This window comes from Theropithecus gelada, chromosome 8 (genome assembly GCF_003255815.1).
Source record: "Theropithecus gelada isolate Dixy chromosome 8, Tgel_1.0, whole genome shotgun sequence".
Lineage (NCBI taxonomy): Eukaryota > Metazoa > Chordata > Mammalia > Primates > Cercopithecidae > Theropithecus > Theropithecus gelada.
The window spans coordinates 101,059,279-101,080,451 of NC_037676.1; the positions used below are offsets into that span (position 1 = coordinate 101,059,279).

Consider the following 21,173-nt stretch of genomic DNA (forward strand, 5'->3'; position numbering starts at 1 on the left):
AGGGAGGGAGGGAGGGAGGGAGGGAGGGAGGGAGGAAGGAAGGAAGGAAGGAGGGAAGGAGGAAAGAAGGGAAGAAGGGAAGGAGGGAAGGAAGGAGGGAAGGAGGGAGGGAGGGAGAGAAGGAAGGAAGGAAGGAAGGAAAGAAGGAAGGAAGGAAGGAGGGAGGGAGGGAGGGAGGGAAAGAAGGAAGGGGAGGAAGGAAGGAAATGATACTATTTATTCATCTCCTGATTTAAAAAAAAAAAAAAAAAATATATATATATATATATATATATATATACACGTCCTAAGGCTGGGTGCACTAGCTCATGCCTGTAATCCCAGCACTTTGGGAGGCCGAGGCAGGTGGATCACTTGAGGCCAGGAGTTCAAGACCAGCCTGGCCAACATGGTGCAACCCCGTCACTACTAAAATTACAAAAAATTAGCTGGGCATGGTGGCGTGCACCTGTAATCCCAGCTACTCGGGAGGCTGAGCTGAGACAGGAGAATCGCTTGAAACCAGGAGGCAGAGGTTGCAGCGAGCCAAGACTGCCACTGTACTGCAGCCCAGATAACAGAGTGAGACTTTGTCTCCCAAAAAAAAAAAAAAAATATATATATATATATATATACACACACACACACACACACACACACTCTCACAATCACTTCCAACAGGCCTGAGAAAGACAGAAGATTGATCTCCTCAAAACTATGTGGTTAACTGAATTCAAAACTAAATTTTTTAAACTATTCTATTTATCTAACTGACCAAAATTAATTTAGTGGTTTCATATTTAACTTTATAAAATAAACTGTTTTAATTTTTAAAAAATGTTTCACTTAACGTTCTGATTAGACTTACTCCCATTTGCCACTATTCTCTAATTTTAATCTCATAGCTGAATGTAAATTTGTAAGCACTTCTATCCCTCTCCTGTTTAAAAAGCTTTATGCGTTTCAATGTGTACATCATTATTTCCCTTTACTAAACAGATAATCATTACTGTCTACCACAGTGAAGATTCAGTTTACATATACTACAAGTTTCTTTGGGGGGAAAAAAAGGTTGTACCAAAACTAACAAATTCGGTTGACTCCTTGCCATCAAACAAATCCAGTGTTTTTAATAGCTCTTTTTAATAGAAAATTTCTCCTTGAACATCTATATTCCAAATATTCCTTATTCTGCCCAAGAATGATAAAAGAAATATCAATATTTGCCAAACTGATAAACTAAAGTATATAAAACAAATGACCTCAGACTTAACACCTTTGAAGGACCTATTCTCAAATAACTGCAAATTTCCAATTTAATCACTTTCATTTTCTAATTCAGTGCCATCTTTAAGTTCTCCATATCCCTCAGGCTATGACACCCTAAATATATGTCCTACAAAAACCTTAATCAGTGAAAAACACAGCAATAATTTGTGGCCACTTAAGGAGAAGCAACTCCATTCTAAACTATCCAAGCTCGAGGCATCTCTTTTTGCCCCTAATTTTTGCTGTCCTAAGCAAGACTACTTTACAAACAGGCCTGGTGCCTAAACACGGTAAAAGGCTGAGAAAATGACTGGGAAACCAAATCCCAGTTCACTCAGTCTAGAAGGCAGCACCACTGTTCTGGAGTGTTCCTAATTATATACATCTAGTGGGCAAGCATAGTGGAAAGGGCTAGAACTCTGAGGATGACTGCAAGGCGTTTCAGAAAGACTGGATAGAATCCTCACTCCAATCAGACAATATCACCAGTGGCTGGGTACCCCGCTGTATATGGAGGCTGGGGAAACTCACCCACCATATCCTAACTTTGTCTCTAACTTTATTCTAGATAGCCATTTATATGTAGTAAATTGTATCATTTACTTACATTAAAATAACTATCAGTTTTTTTGCCTGTATCAGTTCTGGGGTCTTCGTGTCAATCATATCTTTGTCTCACTGTGGCAACTTTATAGATTATTGATTATATCATTAGCCTGTATGGCTACCAAAAAATGGCTGGAAAACAAAACATTAAAAATTGAAATCTGTCCATATTTCCTGCTACTCTAGAAAACTTGTCTTATTTTTGTTAGCTGCTCCTCCACTTGTACAGAGTTGGAATATTAATGCAGAGGATATTTCTTTGGTGTCTAGGCAAAAACACCCATAAAACTGAGTTCATATCTCAGCTCTGCCACTAACAAGTTATGTCATCTTAACAAATAACATAATCTTATCCATTTCATCCAATCCACCCAATGGAGGATAAAATATTTATTTCACAAAGTTACTACAGTACAAAAAAATGTTGGCTAAAAAAGAAAACTTCAGTATTTCACTCACTTACCATAGTCTCATATCCTCCCAGCTTTCTCATATCTTAACTACCACTTTATCTCCTCTCTAACCTCCTGAGATTTCAGATTTAATCTGTTTAGGGTAGGGCTCCCCAGATGACTGCTATGCAGCAAGCATGGAGAACACTATCTATTCTTCGATCACCCCATTTTCTTACACTCTTTCTTTTCTTTCCAGACTGTGCCCTGTTAGTAACTCCTGAATTGTCTCTCAGCAGCATCCTTAAATTCCCTGAAGCCCCATCCCTCCAAGACACTCATTCATTAAAACCCAAACCCTCCATATCAAAGCCATAATGCACTCTACTGCACAGCAGAGCACATACCACAGGAAGGCCCACAAACCAGGATTAATTACACTATAATTTCTCAATTACCAATTTTAGCTGAGCCCTCAACAATTTTTTTTCTCTATTGGACAGCTCTTTCTTTCATTTCCCTCACTATACCCCTGACCAAATTACTGTAAACCTTGATGAAACAGTAAGGGTTATTAATTTTTTTTAATTTCTACACTTGAATATGTATTTTTTTAATATTCTACATTGACAAAATGGAAAATATGCATAAAGCACTTCCCCACATATCAAAGAACAACAATAATCTGAAAAAAAGCAGTTGTGTGACTGAGCTGCAAGCTAAATAAACTACAAGGCTCTTTTCAAAGAACATCATTTTTACTTGAAGAATAACTAACAGAAAACTAAGGTTACACAGACTTGGGTATTTGACAGACATTTTCTCAAAAATGAACCAAGTGAACCTGTCATTTCAAGGAAAACAAAAGGTAGTGTTTGTTACCAGTGATAAAACTGTATCTGTTACATGATCTTAACAGCTTCCAATACTTGCAGTTCAATACTCTAATTTGTAAGACAGCTCACAAACACAAGAAAAGTTAAATAATGATATCATTTAAATAGAAAATAAACTATATTACGTTTGGAAATGCACAAGACAACACTTGATTAACTGTCTAAAGAACTGGACTGTCAAGAAATTGCCTATATACAAAATATGAGGAAAAAGAGAAATTTACTTGGGCAATAGCTGTCAAGAATGGCTCTATACAGGCATAAAATCCAAGTTGGGACTTGAAAAATTGGTAGGATTTAGATTTTAAAAAAAAAAAAAAAAGTGAGCAAGACATCCCAGGAAGTTTGCAATATATATATACATATTTTTTTTTCTAAGAGAAATACTATTTTCAGGTATATTTTTAATAATGCATAATGTATTCATTCAAACTCTCAGGTAATATTATAAGATCCTTAAAGGGAGAGGCCACATATTACAATTCTCTGCTATCTGAGCACAGGATCAAATTTAACAAGTTGAACTATTTAGTTGGAAAAATAAGATTTACACAGGGAAGAAGCAGAATAGTAATAATGGAAGTCCTAGGTTAAATCCCAGCTCTCATAATTACCTAGGTTGCCTTGGGTAATTTAGTAAAACTCACTGATTCAAACTCAAATACGCCTACTTTGAGGATCACCCTACAAACATCCTAACTAAAACAACCGCAGATAACTAATGATCAGAGATGAAATACAGACTTTGTGTTCCTGTTTTTATGCTGACCTTGTTATTTTTCATGTTATTTTCAAACAATTGATGCTATTTTTATTTTTCACTTACCAAAAGGAATTTATATACACAAGGAAGAGGAAGATGGTACATATTGTATACTACTTATATATACTTATATACAATAAGTATACTACTTAATATACTATTGTATATTACTCAAAGAATTCTAGGTTGAGCACACTCCTGTTATCCCAGCACTTTGGGAAGCCGAGGTGGGTGGATCGCTTGAGCCCAGGAGTTGGAGACCAGCCTGGGCAACATGGCGACACCCTGTCTCTACAAAAAATTAGTTGGTCATGGTGGTGCATACCTATAGCCCCAGCTACTCTGCAGGCTGAGGTGGGAAGATCACCTGAGCCCAGGAGGTCAAGGCTAGAGTGAGCTATGATCGCACTACTACACTCCAGGCTGGGTGACAGAGTGAGACCCTGTCTCAAAAGAAAAATAATAATAATAGTCTCTCTTTAAAATGTTTCAATACAGCAGACAGATTTTCAAATATTTTCTGTATAATATACTGTTACCTATATTATCGAAATTGAAGCCACAATAGCATTATAATATCAGATGTAATTCTAATTTATTCTTCTTCAGATATTCTAAAATAATGCATTCTTCCTCTTCCTATCTATTTACTTCACATTCCTCCAGCCACCATAACATTATCTTCTCTTTTCTATAAATACACACATACATACACTCTTCCCCTCATTCCTACATCCTTATTGAGATAACTACAGCCACTAGAGGGCAATAAGTATACAAAGATAAATGTACTTATCTATGATGATGAACTTATCTATATGATTCACATAGTAATAAACCTAAAAAGTATATCATCACAAACCCTGAAACATAGGCAATTAGATTTGAACATGCAAGATATATATTTCAAACTCCAAAAATTATCCTGCACAGGTCACAGAAGCATATAACGATGTTCAAAAAAGGAATTCCATCTTCTCAATAAGCATTCATTTAAAAAAATTAGCCGAATTCCTTTACATGTGCATAGTAATATTAGAAATTAGGATTGCTTAATACCAGCCTCAGACCAAAGAAGAGAAAGGGCAGAAAAAAAAAAAAACAACACAGTAAGGTATAAATTACAGAGTGGGTAAAAAAGTGAGAAATGATTACTTCAAACTCTTCCACTACCACAATCGAGAAAACAATAAACTGAAGAGCAAAGACGATTTACCAACCCTTTCTTCTATTGAAAAGCAAGCAAAAATTTTACGGGTATATTTTTGGGGGAGGAGAACAATGATGGTAGAGATATACAAAAGCCTTCAGTTCTTTTCTCACAATTAAGAACACGGAAGAGAAGTTAAGAGTTACCAATCTTTAAGAGGTAATTTTACCATTTTTAAAAAGAATACATTTAAATGAACTTATTTAGTTTATATTTACTTACACTGACATTACAAAACTGCAACACTTATATAAGGCTAACATTTTCAGCAAACCATAATTTTCTTACCCTCATTGGATGTATATCAGCATAAGGAGGTTTTCCTTCAGCCATTTCTATGGAAGTAATGCCGAGGGACCAGATGTCGGCCACACAGTTATAGCCTATTTCTTGAATCACCTCAGGAGCCATCCAAAATGGAGTTCCTATTACAGTATTGCGTTTTGCCATTGTATCCTGCAATAATGTTACATAGCCATAAATACTACTACAAAAGCACAAAGGAAATCTGTATGCCAAACATTCTTTTAAAAAATGTTGAAACCTCCAATGCCACAGATTATATCAGAAATTGACTATTTTGCTAAAATTTCAACTAGTTATGACATACTTAGGAATTTTGAATTCTGAAAATAACCAAGAGTCCACAGGTAACTTATCCCCACTACCGTCATTAAACACAGTCATTAAAGATAGTGCTATAATGATAAAAGCTACAGAAATGAGCTACGTAGCTTCCCTTTTAGAACATTTAAGCATTTCGATTACAAGATATATTTTCATATTCAATAAAAGCTACAGAAATGAGCTACGTAGCTTCCCTTTTAGAACATTTAAGCATTTCGATTACAAGATATATTTTCATATTCAATCACCCTAAATGATAAATTAAATAATACTCAAATTTGGCTCAATTATGATTCTTTCTCCACAAAAATTAAAGTTACACATTTCTTTCCATTCCCCCTCAAAAAGTTATGGAAGTTTAGTTATAATCAAATCTGAACAAATTAGCCAAGTGTTTAGAAAATTATTAAAGTTAACTTACTGTTAACTGACCAGCCACTCCAAAATCTGCCAATTTTGCATGTCCTTCTGTATTGAGGAGAATATTTCCAGCTTTTATATCTCTGTGTATTTTTCTCATAAAATGCAAATATTCTAGTCCTTTCAATGTAGATTTAAGAATGGTTGCAATTTCATCTTCTGTTAACTGGAAAGAAATTTTTTTAAACCATAATTAAAATGCCATGTTAGATAAACTCTTACAAAAGAGCACTAGTAACAAGTATGTCTTTCTGTGTGTGTGTGTGCTTTTTTAAGAGACCCCAGTCTGTTGCCCAGGCTACAGTGCAGTGGTGTGGTGATAGCTCACTGCAGCCTCAAATTCCTGGGCTCAAGTCATGCTCCCACCTCAGCTTCCCGAGTAGCTAGAACTATAGGCACATGCCACCCCAACAGGTTAACTTATTTTTACTTTTGTAGAGATGGGGGGGTCTCGCTATGTTGCCTGGGTTAGTCTTGAACTCCTTGCTTCAAACAATTCTCCTCCTCAGGAGGAGGAGAACAATTCTCAATTCAAACAATTCTCCTTCCTCAGCCTCCCAAAGTATTGGGATTATAGGTGTGAGCCACCATGCCTAGCCACAAGTACTTCTTTCTAATGACCACTAAACCTCCAGGAAAATGCTAAAGGGGTAAATAATAGAGAACCTCTTCTTCCCACAATACGCTTTGTTACTCTTATTACACATTTTACTAATGAAAGGATCATTAAATTTCTCTCTTTAAGATTATCAGTATCAGCAGGGCGTGGTGGCTCACAGTTGTAATCCCAACACTTTGGGAGGCCGAGGCGAGCAGATCACTTGAGGTCAAGAGTTCGAAACCAGCCTGGCCCACATGGTGAAACCTTGTCTCTACTAAAAATACAAAAATTAGCCAGGCATGATGGCATGCACCTGTAATCCCAGCTACTCAAGAGGCTGAGGTAGGAGAGTCACTTGAACCCTCCCAGGTTCAAGTTCAAGGCAGAGGTTGCAGTGACCTGAGATCACATCATTGCACGCCAGCCTGGGCGACACAGTGAGACTTCATCTCAAAAAAAACAAAGAAAAAAAAAAAAAAAAGATTATCAGTGTCATCGGTATTCCTAAAGCAAAGGACATATCTCAAGAATCAGCCTGATACAAGGAATCACTATTTTCCACATCTTCTAACACTGGGGGGAGGGGGGGCACTATCACAGCTAATATCTGTTCTGAAAAAGTAAATTCAGATACTTCCCCTGAGATATTTCAGATTCTTGATGAAAATGAAACCAACAGCTAAAGGAAAGTAAATGAGGGAGGGGGGCTTGAAATGAATCTTCTGCGAGAAGCTCCTACAACAATGCCACTCCTAACCCTTCCAAGTCCTGGACTTCTGACCTAATATTGAGAACTCAGAAGAAAAAAATGTCAGAGAAAGATTAGGAAAATGGAAACACAAACAAAGGTTATCAGAGGAAGGAAAAAGGGGAGAGCACAGAATGCCAAGGAAGAGACGGATGGGGAAGAAAATCTTAACAGCTATAGCAGTACAGCCACTGCTATCTGTACCAGGCAATGTGCTAAGAGTTTTGCATGCATTCTCTCATTTATTCTTAAAACAATCTTTTAAGGTAATGTGACATTATGAAATCATAAGAAATATTTGGTCTTTGTAGGTTCTTGGCACAAAATCTCCTAAGACCCTATGAATTGACTGAGTGAGAAGTTGAATCAAGATATTTTATCTTTGTTTTCTCACCCCTCTCACAAGAGTGAGAGGGGATGTCTTTTGTCATTCATAATAAGCTCCTTTCAACCATACCAGAATTTATACTGATCAGGTGACTCGTGGTGGGAGCCTACTTAGCTTCAGGATGGGAGCTGGTTGCCAAAAAAACCAACCAAGTGATTAGAAGTTTGGAAATTTCAGCCCAACCTCTGACTTACAGGAGGGCTGCAGGGAGAGAAGGGGTAGAGATTTAGTTAAGCACAAATGTCCAAAGACTTAATCAATCATGCCTACGTAATAGAACTAACCATAAAAACTCTAAATGATAGAGACTGCTCTAAAGCTTATATTCTATCTATAAGAAATGGGATAATTTGATAGAAAACAGGATAACACAGGAAAATGTCTGTGAAAATTGCTATGAGGACAATAATAGAGAGCTACTGATAGAGAATGACTGAGAAGCTACTTTAGACTGATATTCAGAAAGGCCCAAAAGACATTTTACTAAAGTCTAAATGATATAAGGGGGCCAGCCATGTGAATGGCTATCTGGGAACATACATTCCACAAAAAGGGGAAAAAAAAAAAAAGATTAAAATATCTTGATTCAACTTCTCAAATTTTCTAAAACACTGAATAAGAGAGAACACTTCCAATCTCATTTTAAGAGGCATTATTCTGATACCAAAGCCAGACAAAGTCACTACAAAACAACTACAGACTAATATCCCTGATGAACATTGATAGAAAAATCCTCAACAAAATACAGCACACCCACTTCAACAGGCTCTTAAAAGGTTATACACCATGACCAACTGGAAAGTATTCCTGGAATGCAAGAATGATTCAACATACAAACTCAAACAATGTAATACACCACCTTAACAGAATGGAGACGAAAACACATGATCATTTCAAATGAAAACAGAAAAAGCATTTGACTAAATTTAACTTTTCATAAAACACACAACTAATATGAATAGAAGGAAACTATCTCACCATAGTAAAAGCCATATATAAAAAACCCAAAGTAAACGTCATACTCAAAGCTGTAAGACTGAAAGCTTTTCCTCAAAGATCAGGAACAATGCAAGGATGCTATTAGGTTGGTGCAAAAGTAATGGCAAAAACCGTGGTTACTTTTGCACCAACCTAATACTTCTGTTCCACATAGTACTGGAGGTTCTAGCCAGAGCAATTAGGCAAGAAAACCAAATAATGCCATCCAAACTGGAAAAAAATAAGTAAAACTATCTCTCTTCACAGATGATATGATCATACATGTAGAAAATTCTAAAGCTTCCACAAAAAAACCTATTAGAAGTAATAAATAAATTCAACAAAGCAGCAGTATACAAAAATCAACCCATGAAAATCAGTTATATTTTTATACATTACCAATGAGCAATCTGAAAAGGAAATTACAAAAAAAAAAAATCTGTTTACAATAGAAATAGAATTTCTTTATTTTAAAGAATAAAATACTTAGGAATTAATTTCACCAACGAGGTGAAATATCTGTACAATGAAAACTACAAAACACTGCTGAAAAAACAAGTTTAAGACATTAATAAATAAAAACCTATCACAACTTCATAGATAAGAAAATTTAATGTTTTTAAGATGCCCATGCTACCCAAAGCAACCTACAGATTCAACACAATCCCTACCAAAATCCCAGTGATGTTTATTGCAGAAATAGAAAAACTTATCCTAAAATTTGTATGAAATCTCAAGGGGCCCCAAATAGCCAAAACAATACTGAAAATAGAAGAACAAAGCTATAAGTCTCATAGTTCCTGATTTCAAAACTTATTACAAAGCTATTGTAATCAAAACAATGTGGCACTGGCATAAACACAGACAGACAGATGGATGGAACAGAGTAGAAAACCCAGAAATAACCCTTGTATACATAATCAAATTATTTTCAACAAGAGTGTCAAGAACATTCAACAGGAAATGAATAGTATTTTCAACAAACAGTACTGGCACAACTGGATACCCATGTGCTAAAGAATAAGTTGAACCCTTACCTAGCACTATACACAAAAATTAATTGAAAATGGATCAAAGATCTAAACATAAGACCTAAAACTATGCTACTCTTGGGAAAAAATAAAACAGGGCAAAAACCTCAGAATACCAGATTTGGCAATGGTTTATCAGATACAACCAAAAAGGCGCAGAGAACACAAGAATAAAACAGGCAAATTGGACTTCATGAAAATTAAAAAAAAAAAAAAAACAACGCGCATCCAAAGACAGTATCAACAGAGTAAAAAGACAACCCACAGAATGGGAGAAAATATTTACAAATTACATATCTGGTAAGACATTAACATACAGAATATAACATACAGAACTCCTAAAACTTAACAATAAAAAAATCAAATTCAAAAATGGGTAAAGGACTTGTATAGATATTTCTCCAAAGATATACAAATGGCCAAGAGGCAAGTGGAAAGATCCTCAACATCACTAATCATAAGAGAAATGTGAATCAAAAACATAATGAGATACCACTTCACACCCATTATGATGGCTATTATCAAAAGACAGAAAAGAACAAATGTTGGCGAAGTAGCAGAGAAATTGGAACCTTTGTGTATAGCTAATGGGAATGTAAAATGGTGCGGAAAACAGTATAAAGATTCCTTTAAAAGTTAAACATAAAATTACCTTATGACCCAGCAATTTCACTTTTGGGTAAATACTCAAAAGAACTAAATGCAGGGTCTCAAAGAGGTATTTTTGAACAAGTTTCACCTCGTGATGAGTGTACACCCATGTTCATAGCAGCAACATCCACAATGGCTAAAAAAGTGGAAGCAACCCAAATGTCATCTGACAGACAAATGAATAAGTAAAATGTGGTAGAAACATACAATTGAATTTTATACAGCCTTAAAAGGGAAGGCAGTTCTGCAATATGCTACAACATGGCTGAAGCTTGAGTACATTACGCTAAATGAAGTCAGTCACAAAAAAGACAACTAATGTATGATCCTGCTTATATGAAATATTCAGAGTTACCAAAATCATAGAGATAGACAGTAGAACAGTGGTTACCAGGGGCTGAAGTAGCAGAGAATGGAGAGTTAGTGCTTAATGGGTACAGAGTTTTAGTCTTACAAGATGAAAAGAGGGGGATGGATAATGGGGATAATTGCACAACTTTATAAATGTATTTAATGCCACTGAACTGCATACTTAAAAATGGCTAACAGGGCAAATTTTGTTTATGTGTATCTTGGCACAATAAAAGTAAAACCGAGGGGGGGAAATGTCTTGATTCAAGAAAAAGCTCACCATATTTGAGTTGAATAAAGAAGGCTGAAGTTTAATGCACCAGGAGAAGACTAGCTCTAGATGAGATCTGAGAGACAGGCAAGGACCAGATCATATAAGGCTTTACTGGCCACAGAAAAGGAGTCTAGATTACCTGAAAATTCTGGTACTTCCAGGAATTTATTCTCTACCTCAGACTAGATGGTCTGACTTGACAGTGCAGAGAAAGCAAGCACCATACTCTAAAGCCGCACCATCCAATAGAGTAACCACTAACCACACATGGCTCCTAAACATTTGAAATGTGGGTATTCTAATTTCAGATATGCTGTAAATGTAAAATATACACCAAAGATCAAGGCTTAATACAAAAAGAATCTAAGCTATTGTGTTAAAATTTATATATTGATTACCCAATAAATATTTACATATTATATTATTAATATATCAATGTTGAACATATAAAATGTTAGTGTTTAATATAAGTATTAAATATGGTATTTCATATTATATTATATCATATTAATGTTTTATATTAATATGTCTGTTATATTATGAAAGTTAATTTCACTTTTTTTAATGTGGCTACTCAAAAATTTAAAATTATATGTGGTTTGTGTTTCTTGTGGACAGTACTGCACTAGAAAGGGTCCACAAGAATGCTTTGTGAACACTTTGTTCACTGATGTATCACAATGCCTGGAGCTACGCCTGGTGTACAGACAGCACTTGATAAATAATGAATGAATGGGTACAGACTTGTCGATACAAAAAGAAAGGAGACACCTTCATCTGATGTTCCCAGTCTTTCTAAGTTAGTGGTGTGCAGCCAAATGTGAGGGAGAGGGAGGTAGGAGTGTTGTTTAGGGCCATCACAATGGACCACTACAGACGGTGGGCAAGGTGGTGGTGCTGTCATATGCACCTAAGTTTTCTCATCTGTCCTCATCCTCCACTCTTTCTATAAAGACTAAAAAGCTTGGGGTGTTAATAAAAGCAGCATCAGCCCATAAAATTGTGTCTTGTTTAGTTACTTCAGTACAGACCTTTCTAGTTACCTAGACTTCAATTTTTATCTCTTAACATTCTACTATTTCCAACCAATAAGTCACTAATTTTCTATTAACTCTGATTTGTTATCTCTGCTCCTGTACCCTATATTTCACTGCTCTACTAAAGAATGTTCAGAATTAAGTAAACTGACTGTACTTCAGGGTCTTAGGATCTGTCTGATTTCAATGCTATAAAGTCACTGGACAAATCCACAGCAAGACTAAAGGAGGATTTTCCAGGGACATTATACGAATTCATGAACTGTCTGGCTTTGCTCAATGACTTGAAAGGGTCATTCCAACTCTATGATTCTATGTTATCAAAGTATCTTCACGTAAAGGCAATCTTCACTAAATAAAATTCTCACTCATTTGGGCATCGATCTATGTGTTCATTCAGCAAATATACACTTGATTGGCTCTATCACTGTGCTGATACTGCTCAAGGTGTTGGGTGTACAGGGACACGGAAACTGATAATCCCAGTCCTAATGAAGCAGACAAGAATATCAGAGGGCATAACCTGAATTTGGCTCTGAACTGTTAAAGGTGGAGAGTGCAGATCTGAAGTTTATACAACCTCTCTTTCATTATGTTTTCCTCCCTTTGGTAATAAATCCCTCCCACTAATTCAGAGAGTCAATGTCTTCTCATTTGCTTCATATCCTCCTCAATCAAAAAATGATGCAATATCCAGTCATTTATACAAGTACATGAATAGAGCTTAATTTAAATTTATTTTAACAACCCAATTTAGTATTAAGACTTAAAAGCAGTATCTGTACTTTAAGACTTTTAAATTCAATTATGAAATGAAAGGTTCCTATTCCTCAATAAAATCACTTTAAACAACAATAAACAGGTGGAGAAGTATTTTCTAGAACATAAAGGCATACTGTTGTCTTAAATTTTTATATTTCTTTACAGTTTATAAAAATATTTTATGGGATTTCTCTACTCAAGTAAGTAAGCAGAAACACTTATTATTATTCCTTTTAACAGATGAGGAAACAAATTCAGAGAAATTAAATGGACTACCGAATGTCATACAACTACTAAGTAGTAAACCCCACATTTCTTCAGCAATCAATATTACTTCCATCACACCACTGCCAGGGGTAACAAACATAAATATATGAATTAGTCTAATATAAGAAAAATTGGGGATTTTGAGGCTTGTTCTAAGGGTGATATTCAAAATATCTGACAGTCATTAAAGCAAATGTCTAATCAGGACAGTTGCCAACCACAATACCAATCAATCAGAACAGCTACCAGTGGTAAACAACAGTAAGAATAGAAACCAGCCATAAATAGGCAGCAAAATGATCATCCCTGAATATCAGGCAGAGTACCTGCCCCAGCTCAGCATTCAAATTTAAGTTATTTTAAATGGTATGCCAGCCAAACAAAACAAATACACCTGTTAATGAACTGTGGAAGTAAGCACACTCACCTGGCCTGAAGAGTAACCTTGAGTACATTAATGGGTGACTCTATAAGCATTTAATTGAAAACAGACACTTAATTCTACTAAAATAAATATATAAATCAATGATTTAAACATTTTAAAAATACTTAGAAGAAAACCAAAGTACGTTTCAAACCACTAAGCAGGAAAGATAGTTTCTAATCAAAAAAAAGCAAAGAAAGAATTATGAGAACTTATTAGTTTTGTCTACACAAAAACTTAGAATACATAAGCTTAGAATACATATAAGGTTCTACATAACCTCAGAAAACTCAGAAAAATAGCCAGTTGCGGTAGCACAGGCCTATCTATAGTCCCAGCTACTCAGGACACTGAGGTGGGAGGATCACATGAGCCCAGGAGTTTGTTCAAGTCCAGGCTGGGCAACATAGTGAGGCCTTGTCTCTAAAAAAAAACTAAATAAATTTTTAAAAAGAAAAAAAAGTCATAGCAAGATATTAATGTATAGAATTATTTATTTAGAACATAAAGAGCTCATATAAAACCTTCAGAAAAACAATAAAATCTCAATAAATAAACAGGCCAAAGAAATGAACATAAAATTCACAAAACTAAAAAAAAGAGCTAATTAACATACATGGAAACTATTACACTGCACTAATTATCAAAGAAAAGCAAATTAAAACAATAAAGTATCAAATATAAAATTACCCCAGGGGTTACAATATTGCTGAGAATAACAGCACATATATAACCAGAATGTAAACCAGAGTATAAAAGTGACATAAGAATTCAGAAGTATTTTCCAAGAAACACTAGGTAACATTCAGCCACTGAAAAATCATTTACTGAGCACCTACTCTAGATTTAATTTTTTTTTTAATCTCTAACCTAACCTCATGGGGCTCCAATCTAGCAGGAAATACAGACTTAGAAACTCATAAACAATCATAAAACGCTCTTTCAAAGTGAAACATACCCAAAAAGGAGTGCACTTAATTAGGAATAGAGAGAGGAAATGGCATTAAAATCAAGCTTTAAATAAAAAAAGTAGCTCCCTATCCAGAGAAAGGAAAGACTATTAATAGAGTAACTAATGAACTAAAGAATAGAAATATAACAATTATAAAATGGTACTCAAAAACCAAGTAAGGCCCAGTTTTCTTCCTTCCACTACAATGAGAAAAATGACAAAAAGTGATAGGCCAAATTTCAGCCTTGTACCAAAATGGAGACAAATCTTAGCAAATTTGGAAGATAAATGTTTACTTGGTCTCTTTTAAATATCAATGGTGCCCAATGAACTTTGGACAAGAGAAATATCTGTATCAAGATTTAAGGCACTCTACAAGTATTGTGTGTCACTAATGGAAAAGGAGAAGAGTGGAAGGAAATAAGAACATATATTTAGTGGACACCATATAGCAGGTTCTGATCTAGATGTTTGTATCATGCTTATTTCATGTCATTTGGATATCTGTTAACCATTTTGTTATTAAAAAATAAAGAAGTTGACAGTCATTTTCCTAGATAGATGGAGTTTTGTTTTCAAATACTCTCTAGCTGTTTTAACAAATTTCATTTACATATAAACACAGCCAATTACCAAAAGTAGCTAGATTTTTATTTGGCAACAAAGAGAGCTACTTCTTCCTATTATGACATAAAATTTAGAGCAGTATCTTTCTCATATCTTTAAGACTTTTCATGAGGCTGGATAGGTCCATACCCAACTATTTCAAAATGGTCAGATTTATATTGAAAACACCGAGGGGGAGAAAACACATGAGAGAGGATCTGCTTCATACAGAAGATAATGTAAGAATTCAGTTCCAAGATGGAAAAGCATTAGATCCATTCTCAAATCACAGCTAACACTTCCTTCAGTGGTATCTGTTAAGAATCCCTTAAAACAAACAAATAAAAAAATTTGTGGAGCCATTGATTGGAACACGAAAAATTTTATCAACAGAGCACTTCATTTGTGGATTTAATTAAGTTATCCTCAATACATTACAGATTTAATTTCATTTAGGTCACTATACAAATGGTGCGATGTCATTTTTAAATCCCTTGAATCACATTTTATAGTCTGTTTTGTTGTATTTTTTTAAAGAAGGGTGGTAGAGAGATAATAAACTATGAATGAAATACTCAGCAATCAGGGATGAAAATAAGACATTTATAGCTGAGCTAATACATTAAAAGACGGAAGTCTACATCTGGTTTCAATTGGTATGAATTCACTGGCAAATTTAAGAAGAATTTCATTGTACAAAAACAAAAAGATGGTTTTGATAGGCTTTAGTCCTCTGGTTACTTTTGTTTCTATAGTCACATGATTAGTATAATAATATGATATGTTTAATATGTCACTGTGTATATGGTTTTGATAAAAATACACCCACCAACTTGTCTCAAGGGCACATGCACAAATGGTTTTAAAATACATATACTGCCTTAATGGTTTTAGAACAGTCAAACGAATTCAAGTGAGGTTTTAATTTCACACAAAATTAAGAATTTAAATTTTCTAATAAGTCTCTCACAATCTTAGCTAAACTCCACCTTTTGGACATAATTATTTATGCATATAAAATGATGCATTAATTTTACATTTAATACCTATTAGATAGTAAGGATACAAAAAATTGGACATATGTCCCCCTTTCAAATGCCATAAATAGATAAGTATAGATACTTCATTTAAGTTTTACTTTCATAGGCACTTGCATAAGGTCTTAAAAACTGATCAAAACTCATCAATGTAATCCTTACACAGTCTTTTAAGGCCTGGATCAAACTTTGCCTCTTTCAAGAAATCACCCTATATTCCTCAAGTCAGGATTAATCTATCCAGTGTTAACAATGGTGATAACAATAACAGCTTGCATTTATTGAGTTCTTACTATGTCAACCACTCTACAGGTTTCATTTCATTTAACACCCAAACAGAATTGTAGAAGGTAGGCACTAACAAGAATTCGCTAAAAGTCTGTTACATGATCCCTGTCTTCATGACACTCAGAATTTTGTGGGAAAGGAACAGGAACAATTAATTACAACACAAGCAATGCCTGCAACAACAGGATTAGCAATAGGAGCACTCCAGGACAGCAGTTCTTAAAGCTGATTATGCATCAGAACCAGTACACTTAAAATCCAAACCATCTAATACAACATTTAAGGCCCTGAATACAGTTCCTGCCAGCCTCAACCATCTACCTTACCATTCTACCACTTAGGAAAGACTTCATAGAGATGACTTTTGAGCTGAATCTAAAAGAGTGAACAAAGTTTATCAGGTGACCAAAGAGGGAAGGATACATACGGCATGTGCAAAGGCACCGAGCATAAAAATACATAACGTGCATTACCAGTGAATGGTTCTTTGTGTTTGAACATAATGTGTATGGGAAAATAGTGCAAAATGGGAAGTCAGATTAGGGCCAAATTGTTTTATACACCTACATATTTTTAAGTGGAAAGACGGCATGATCATATCTGAACTTTTAGGAAGAAAACTGACAGCAGGCTCTCAGAGACTAAAAAGGGGAAAACAGAAGTGGGGAATTTAATAATAAAATAATTTGTAAAAATAATAGGAGGAGGAGTAACAGGTCTATAACCTTGCTTAGAATCCTAAGAGAGACTGGTGTGGTGGAATTAATAGTGAACACCTTAAGTAAAATTATTCATAAGATGAAGAAGAGAGCATGCAGAGAAGCCAAAAGGCGCCGAAAGCAAAATCCATCTTTCCTACTTTAGGTAGGTCTTAAAGACTATCTAGAGTCTTTTCCCACAACTGAAAGTGCCTTAGCACTAAAGAATCATATGCTCAGTTAGCATCCTCTCAGTTCTCCCAAAAAATTGTTATAAAAAATGAACATGTCCTTTGGCTCAGTAATTCCATTTCATGTAACGCATCCAATGATCACAACACAAATACGCCAACACATATGTACGAAAGTTCCCTGCAGCTTTGACTGTAGCAGCAAAACACTAAAAAGTTAGAAGTCACTTTCATCCAGAAGACTGAAATAAATACATTCTGTTACACACACATAAGACCTATATGTACTGGTATGGGAAGGTATCTAAGATATCCCAGAAGTTGAAAACGAAAAATGGTAAGGTATAAAACATCACATATGGTATTAATCCCTTGGGTAAAACAAGATATACATATATAGGTGGTGAAAGAATCCACAAGAAATTAACTGACATAACCTCAAGGAAGTAAAATTGAAGGGCAGATGTGAAGACATTAACTTCCTCTTTTGTACCCTTTTGTATTATTTGAAATTTTTACAATGTGCTCGTGTTTTTTTCTCTATAATTTATATAATTAAAAGGAATGGAGCAGTTAAAAGTACACTCTAGTTAAAAGTGCAGATAATTATGCAATGCAATTTTAGAAGATCTCCATATAAAACCGTTAAAATTAGAAATCTGCCATCCAAGGAACTAACTTTCCATTTCCTGGAAAATTAACTTACATATATTTCTTTATTTCCTAAGATTAAACAAAAGTAAGATAAGACACAATGATCTTTTAATATGTTTTTCTAATGCTGAAGAATATCCACTATTTCAAGAAACATCATACAATTCTTAAATCACCTGTGATTTAAAACTAAATTACCACTTTTTAAAGTTTTTACCTTAACAGTAAAAAGTGGCAATTTACATTTGTGTAGAACTTTACAGGTTACAGAGTCCTCTGACACTTAGCATGTTTTTTTTCCCACAAGAAAACACTGATGTAGGTAAAGCAAGTAATCTGATATTAGATCAATTTCAGGATTAGGAAACTGAAGCGGAGAGGAGTTACCCAATGTACCCAGGGTCACAGAGCTAATAAGTAACAATCCAAGTACTGAAGCTTGGTCTTCCTGCTCCACATCCAAAGGTCTTTCCACTAAACCACATCACTCCAAATAACCACTGTTACAGTGTGCTATGGGGTCAGGCTTCTGACAGGGAAGAAGGGCTTACTGCAGATCTGGCAATGACAGGCAGTCTGCCTGCAGAGGAATGTACAATATAAAAATAAAGTATATGAAGGTGGGCCTGACTGAGGAAAGGGAAATAGAACTGGGAGAAACGCCAAGAAGAATAGCAACAAAGGTGAAAACTGGGCAACTTACCAATAAGGGAAGCCAAGGAAATACTTTTGTAAACTTAATTTACTTAGTTAAGGTAGAAGGGATAGTCTATGTAGGGGACTATATTATAATGTGGAAAAATCATAAACTGTTTATAATTCAATCAAAAGATTTAGAAAAGATGTAATGGAGCGTGACGTGTATGCTGTATTTAATCAGAGATTACAATGTGGCAGCACATGATTGCTATGAAAATTTTAATGGTCTAATCCCACAATGCATATCCTGTTAATGCGGTGGCTTGGAACTGTAAGAGGCAAGTGTGAAGTACACTCAGAACTCATTCTCACTTCATGGGACACCCCAAATAAGGAGCAAAAAGTATCAGTTTCTACACAAAAGAACTCATTCTCCTTAGATTCTAGTACAGCACTGATCATTAGTACCCACTCAGAGTGAGAAAATCCTTGTAAGAAGGGACCAGGGACACCAGAAATAACATCAGGCTCAAGCCATCCTGGACTAAAGGGAACCATGGGTCTTTCCACTGAGTACTTTTCAGGAAAATCCTTATAGCAAACATTTACTTCTGACCTAGCAGGAACAGGCTCCTTGAGAAACATCAACCTTACTGTCCCTTACTGTGACAGAAGGAAAAAAGAGATGGGGACCCAAAAGCTTTGACTCAATGTCACTAGATATATCTTCCACAGTTTAAGATTCATTTTGTGAGCTATTTTAGAGTTTTTAAATTATTGTCTTTTATTCCTGGTGTGTTTTGTTTTTCAGTTTAGTAAATATATAGAAACATCTATTATTTTTTGCTAGTCTAGCACTCATTTGGCCTTCTCCTGCTAAACATATTCTGATTTCCCTTTAGGAAATCACTGCTTCTCCATTCTCAGACCATGTATTTCTAGTAGTCAAGTCTACCCTAGCTCTGGATTGAACACATGATCTAAGTCTAAGTCCATTGCTAAATCACATTGTAATGGCCACAATGATTTGCTCAGAGAAGGGCACATGACCCACGCAGAGGCACAAGATTATCACTCTTTTCTGCTAGATTCTATATAGAAAGATATAACCCAGGGAACTGCTGGCAGACATCTTGTAACTGAGGGAAGAGTTTGTGTGAACGAGGCCAACAAAGAGGTATCAGAACAAAAACATGAATTCAAGTAATTCTTTTCACCCTGAATCAAGCCACGCATAAACTAACTTTGCAATGAGCGAGGGGTATGTGAACAAATAAATTCCCTCTTTGGCTTAAGCTGGCTTAGGCTGGGTTTTCTGTAACTTATAACCAAAAGTTGAAACTGATGCAGTAAACTTGAAGTAAATACCAAACAGGAGTTCTTGGAAAAGAGGTTTGTATAAAGCACAAACCACTGACTAACTCCAGAAATGCTAGAGGTTATTTCAGATGTGTAACAGCATTAGATGTCTGATCTATTTTCTATTTTCTGCCCCCCCCAAAAAGGGATACAATAATTGGTGGCAAGAAAAGTAGAATAAGCATATCTTTTAAAAGGAACATGCACAGTCATTTTTTTAAAGTCTCCTGCTGCCTTTGTTTTCCTACTACCACCTTCCTTAGCTAATAAATGTTTGTCATTGTATTCATTTTCATTTGGATTTCTCATTTTACAGAACTCTCAGATGTTTCAGTTTCCATTCATTTTTATGACATACATGTTATCAACTCACACAATAGTTACCAAAACCCCTTACAGAAAAATCAATGGTTTCAAGAAACTTGGGTGAATATGTAGCAATTTCTGAAATACTTAAATCTCAAAAGTAATAGTTAAGCTTACATGTAAGATTTTATCTGATCATTCATCAAGCTTCATATTCCAACTTCTTAACCAAAACTTCTCCCTGCCCCTCCTCCTCTCTTAGGATAAAGAATACATACATTAAATGGGGCTCCCAGGTATCCTGGATGAGGAAAATACTCTGGGAAAAACAGCATAGCAGCTCAGTTAACTCCCCCTACCCTCACAAATCTATTTCATTCCACCCCCAAAAAAACAGAGACTTGAAAATATAAAATATCCAAGGTTATAAACAATAAAAAAGTTATGAAATTTGTCCAGAAAAAACACAAATCTTCTGTTCAACACAAAGTACATACATTAGGAAAAATAACTAGCATATTTTAACCTTTATTATATACAAGAGGGCAGAGAACAGAGGTTGTCTTTCATGAAATCTGGATTGCACATGTCTGGCAAGGAAAAAAAAGATTAATAATCTATCACAAAGCCCCACAACTAGTGATTCAAAATGAAAGCTTTCACTACTTACACCATATGTAAATATATATATATATACAAGCTGCTTATAATCCCTTGATCTGCAGAGAAAGAGAACTGATACTCTACTGTGAAAATGGTCAGTGGGTAC

The 21,173-nt window shown here is 35.2% G+C and overlaps 1 protein-coding gene across 3 annotated transcripts in view; it reads right to left on the minus strand.

The window, feature by feature from the left end:
- The window catches only part of STK3 (serine/threonine kinase 3), a 466,952-nt gene that overhangs the window by 225,571 nt on the left and 220,208 nt on the right, over positions 1-21,173 (minus strand). For 2 of the 3 annotated variants that reach the window (XM_025393760.1, XM_025393761.1), the window contains 2 exons: positions 6,164-6,328; positions 5,404-5,571 (listed from right to left, as the gene is read on the minus strand). The exons of the other annotated variant lie outside the window; for it this stretch is intronic. In XM_025393760.1, the coding sequence (XP_025249545.1) occupies positions 5,404-5,571; positions 6,164-6,328 (333 nt within the window). The remainder of the gene's footprint in view (positions 1-5,403; positions 5,572-6,163; positions 6,329-21,173) is intronic. 3 annotated transcript variants of the gene reach the window in all.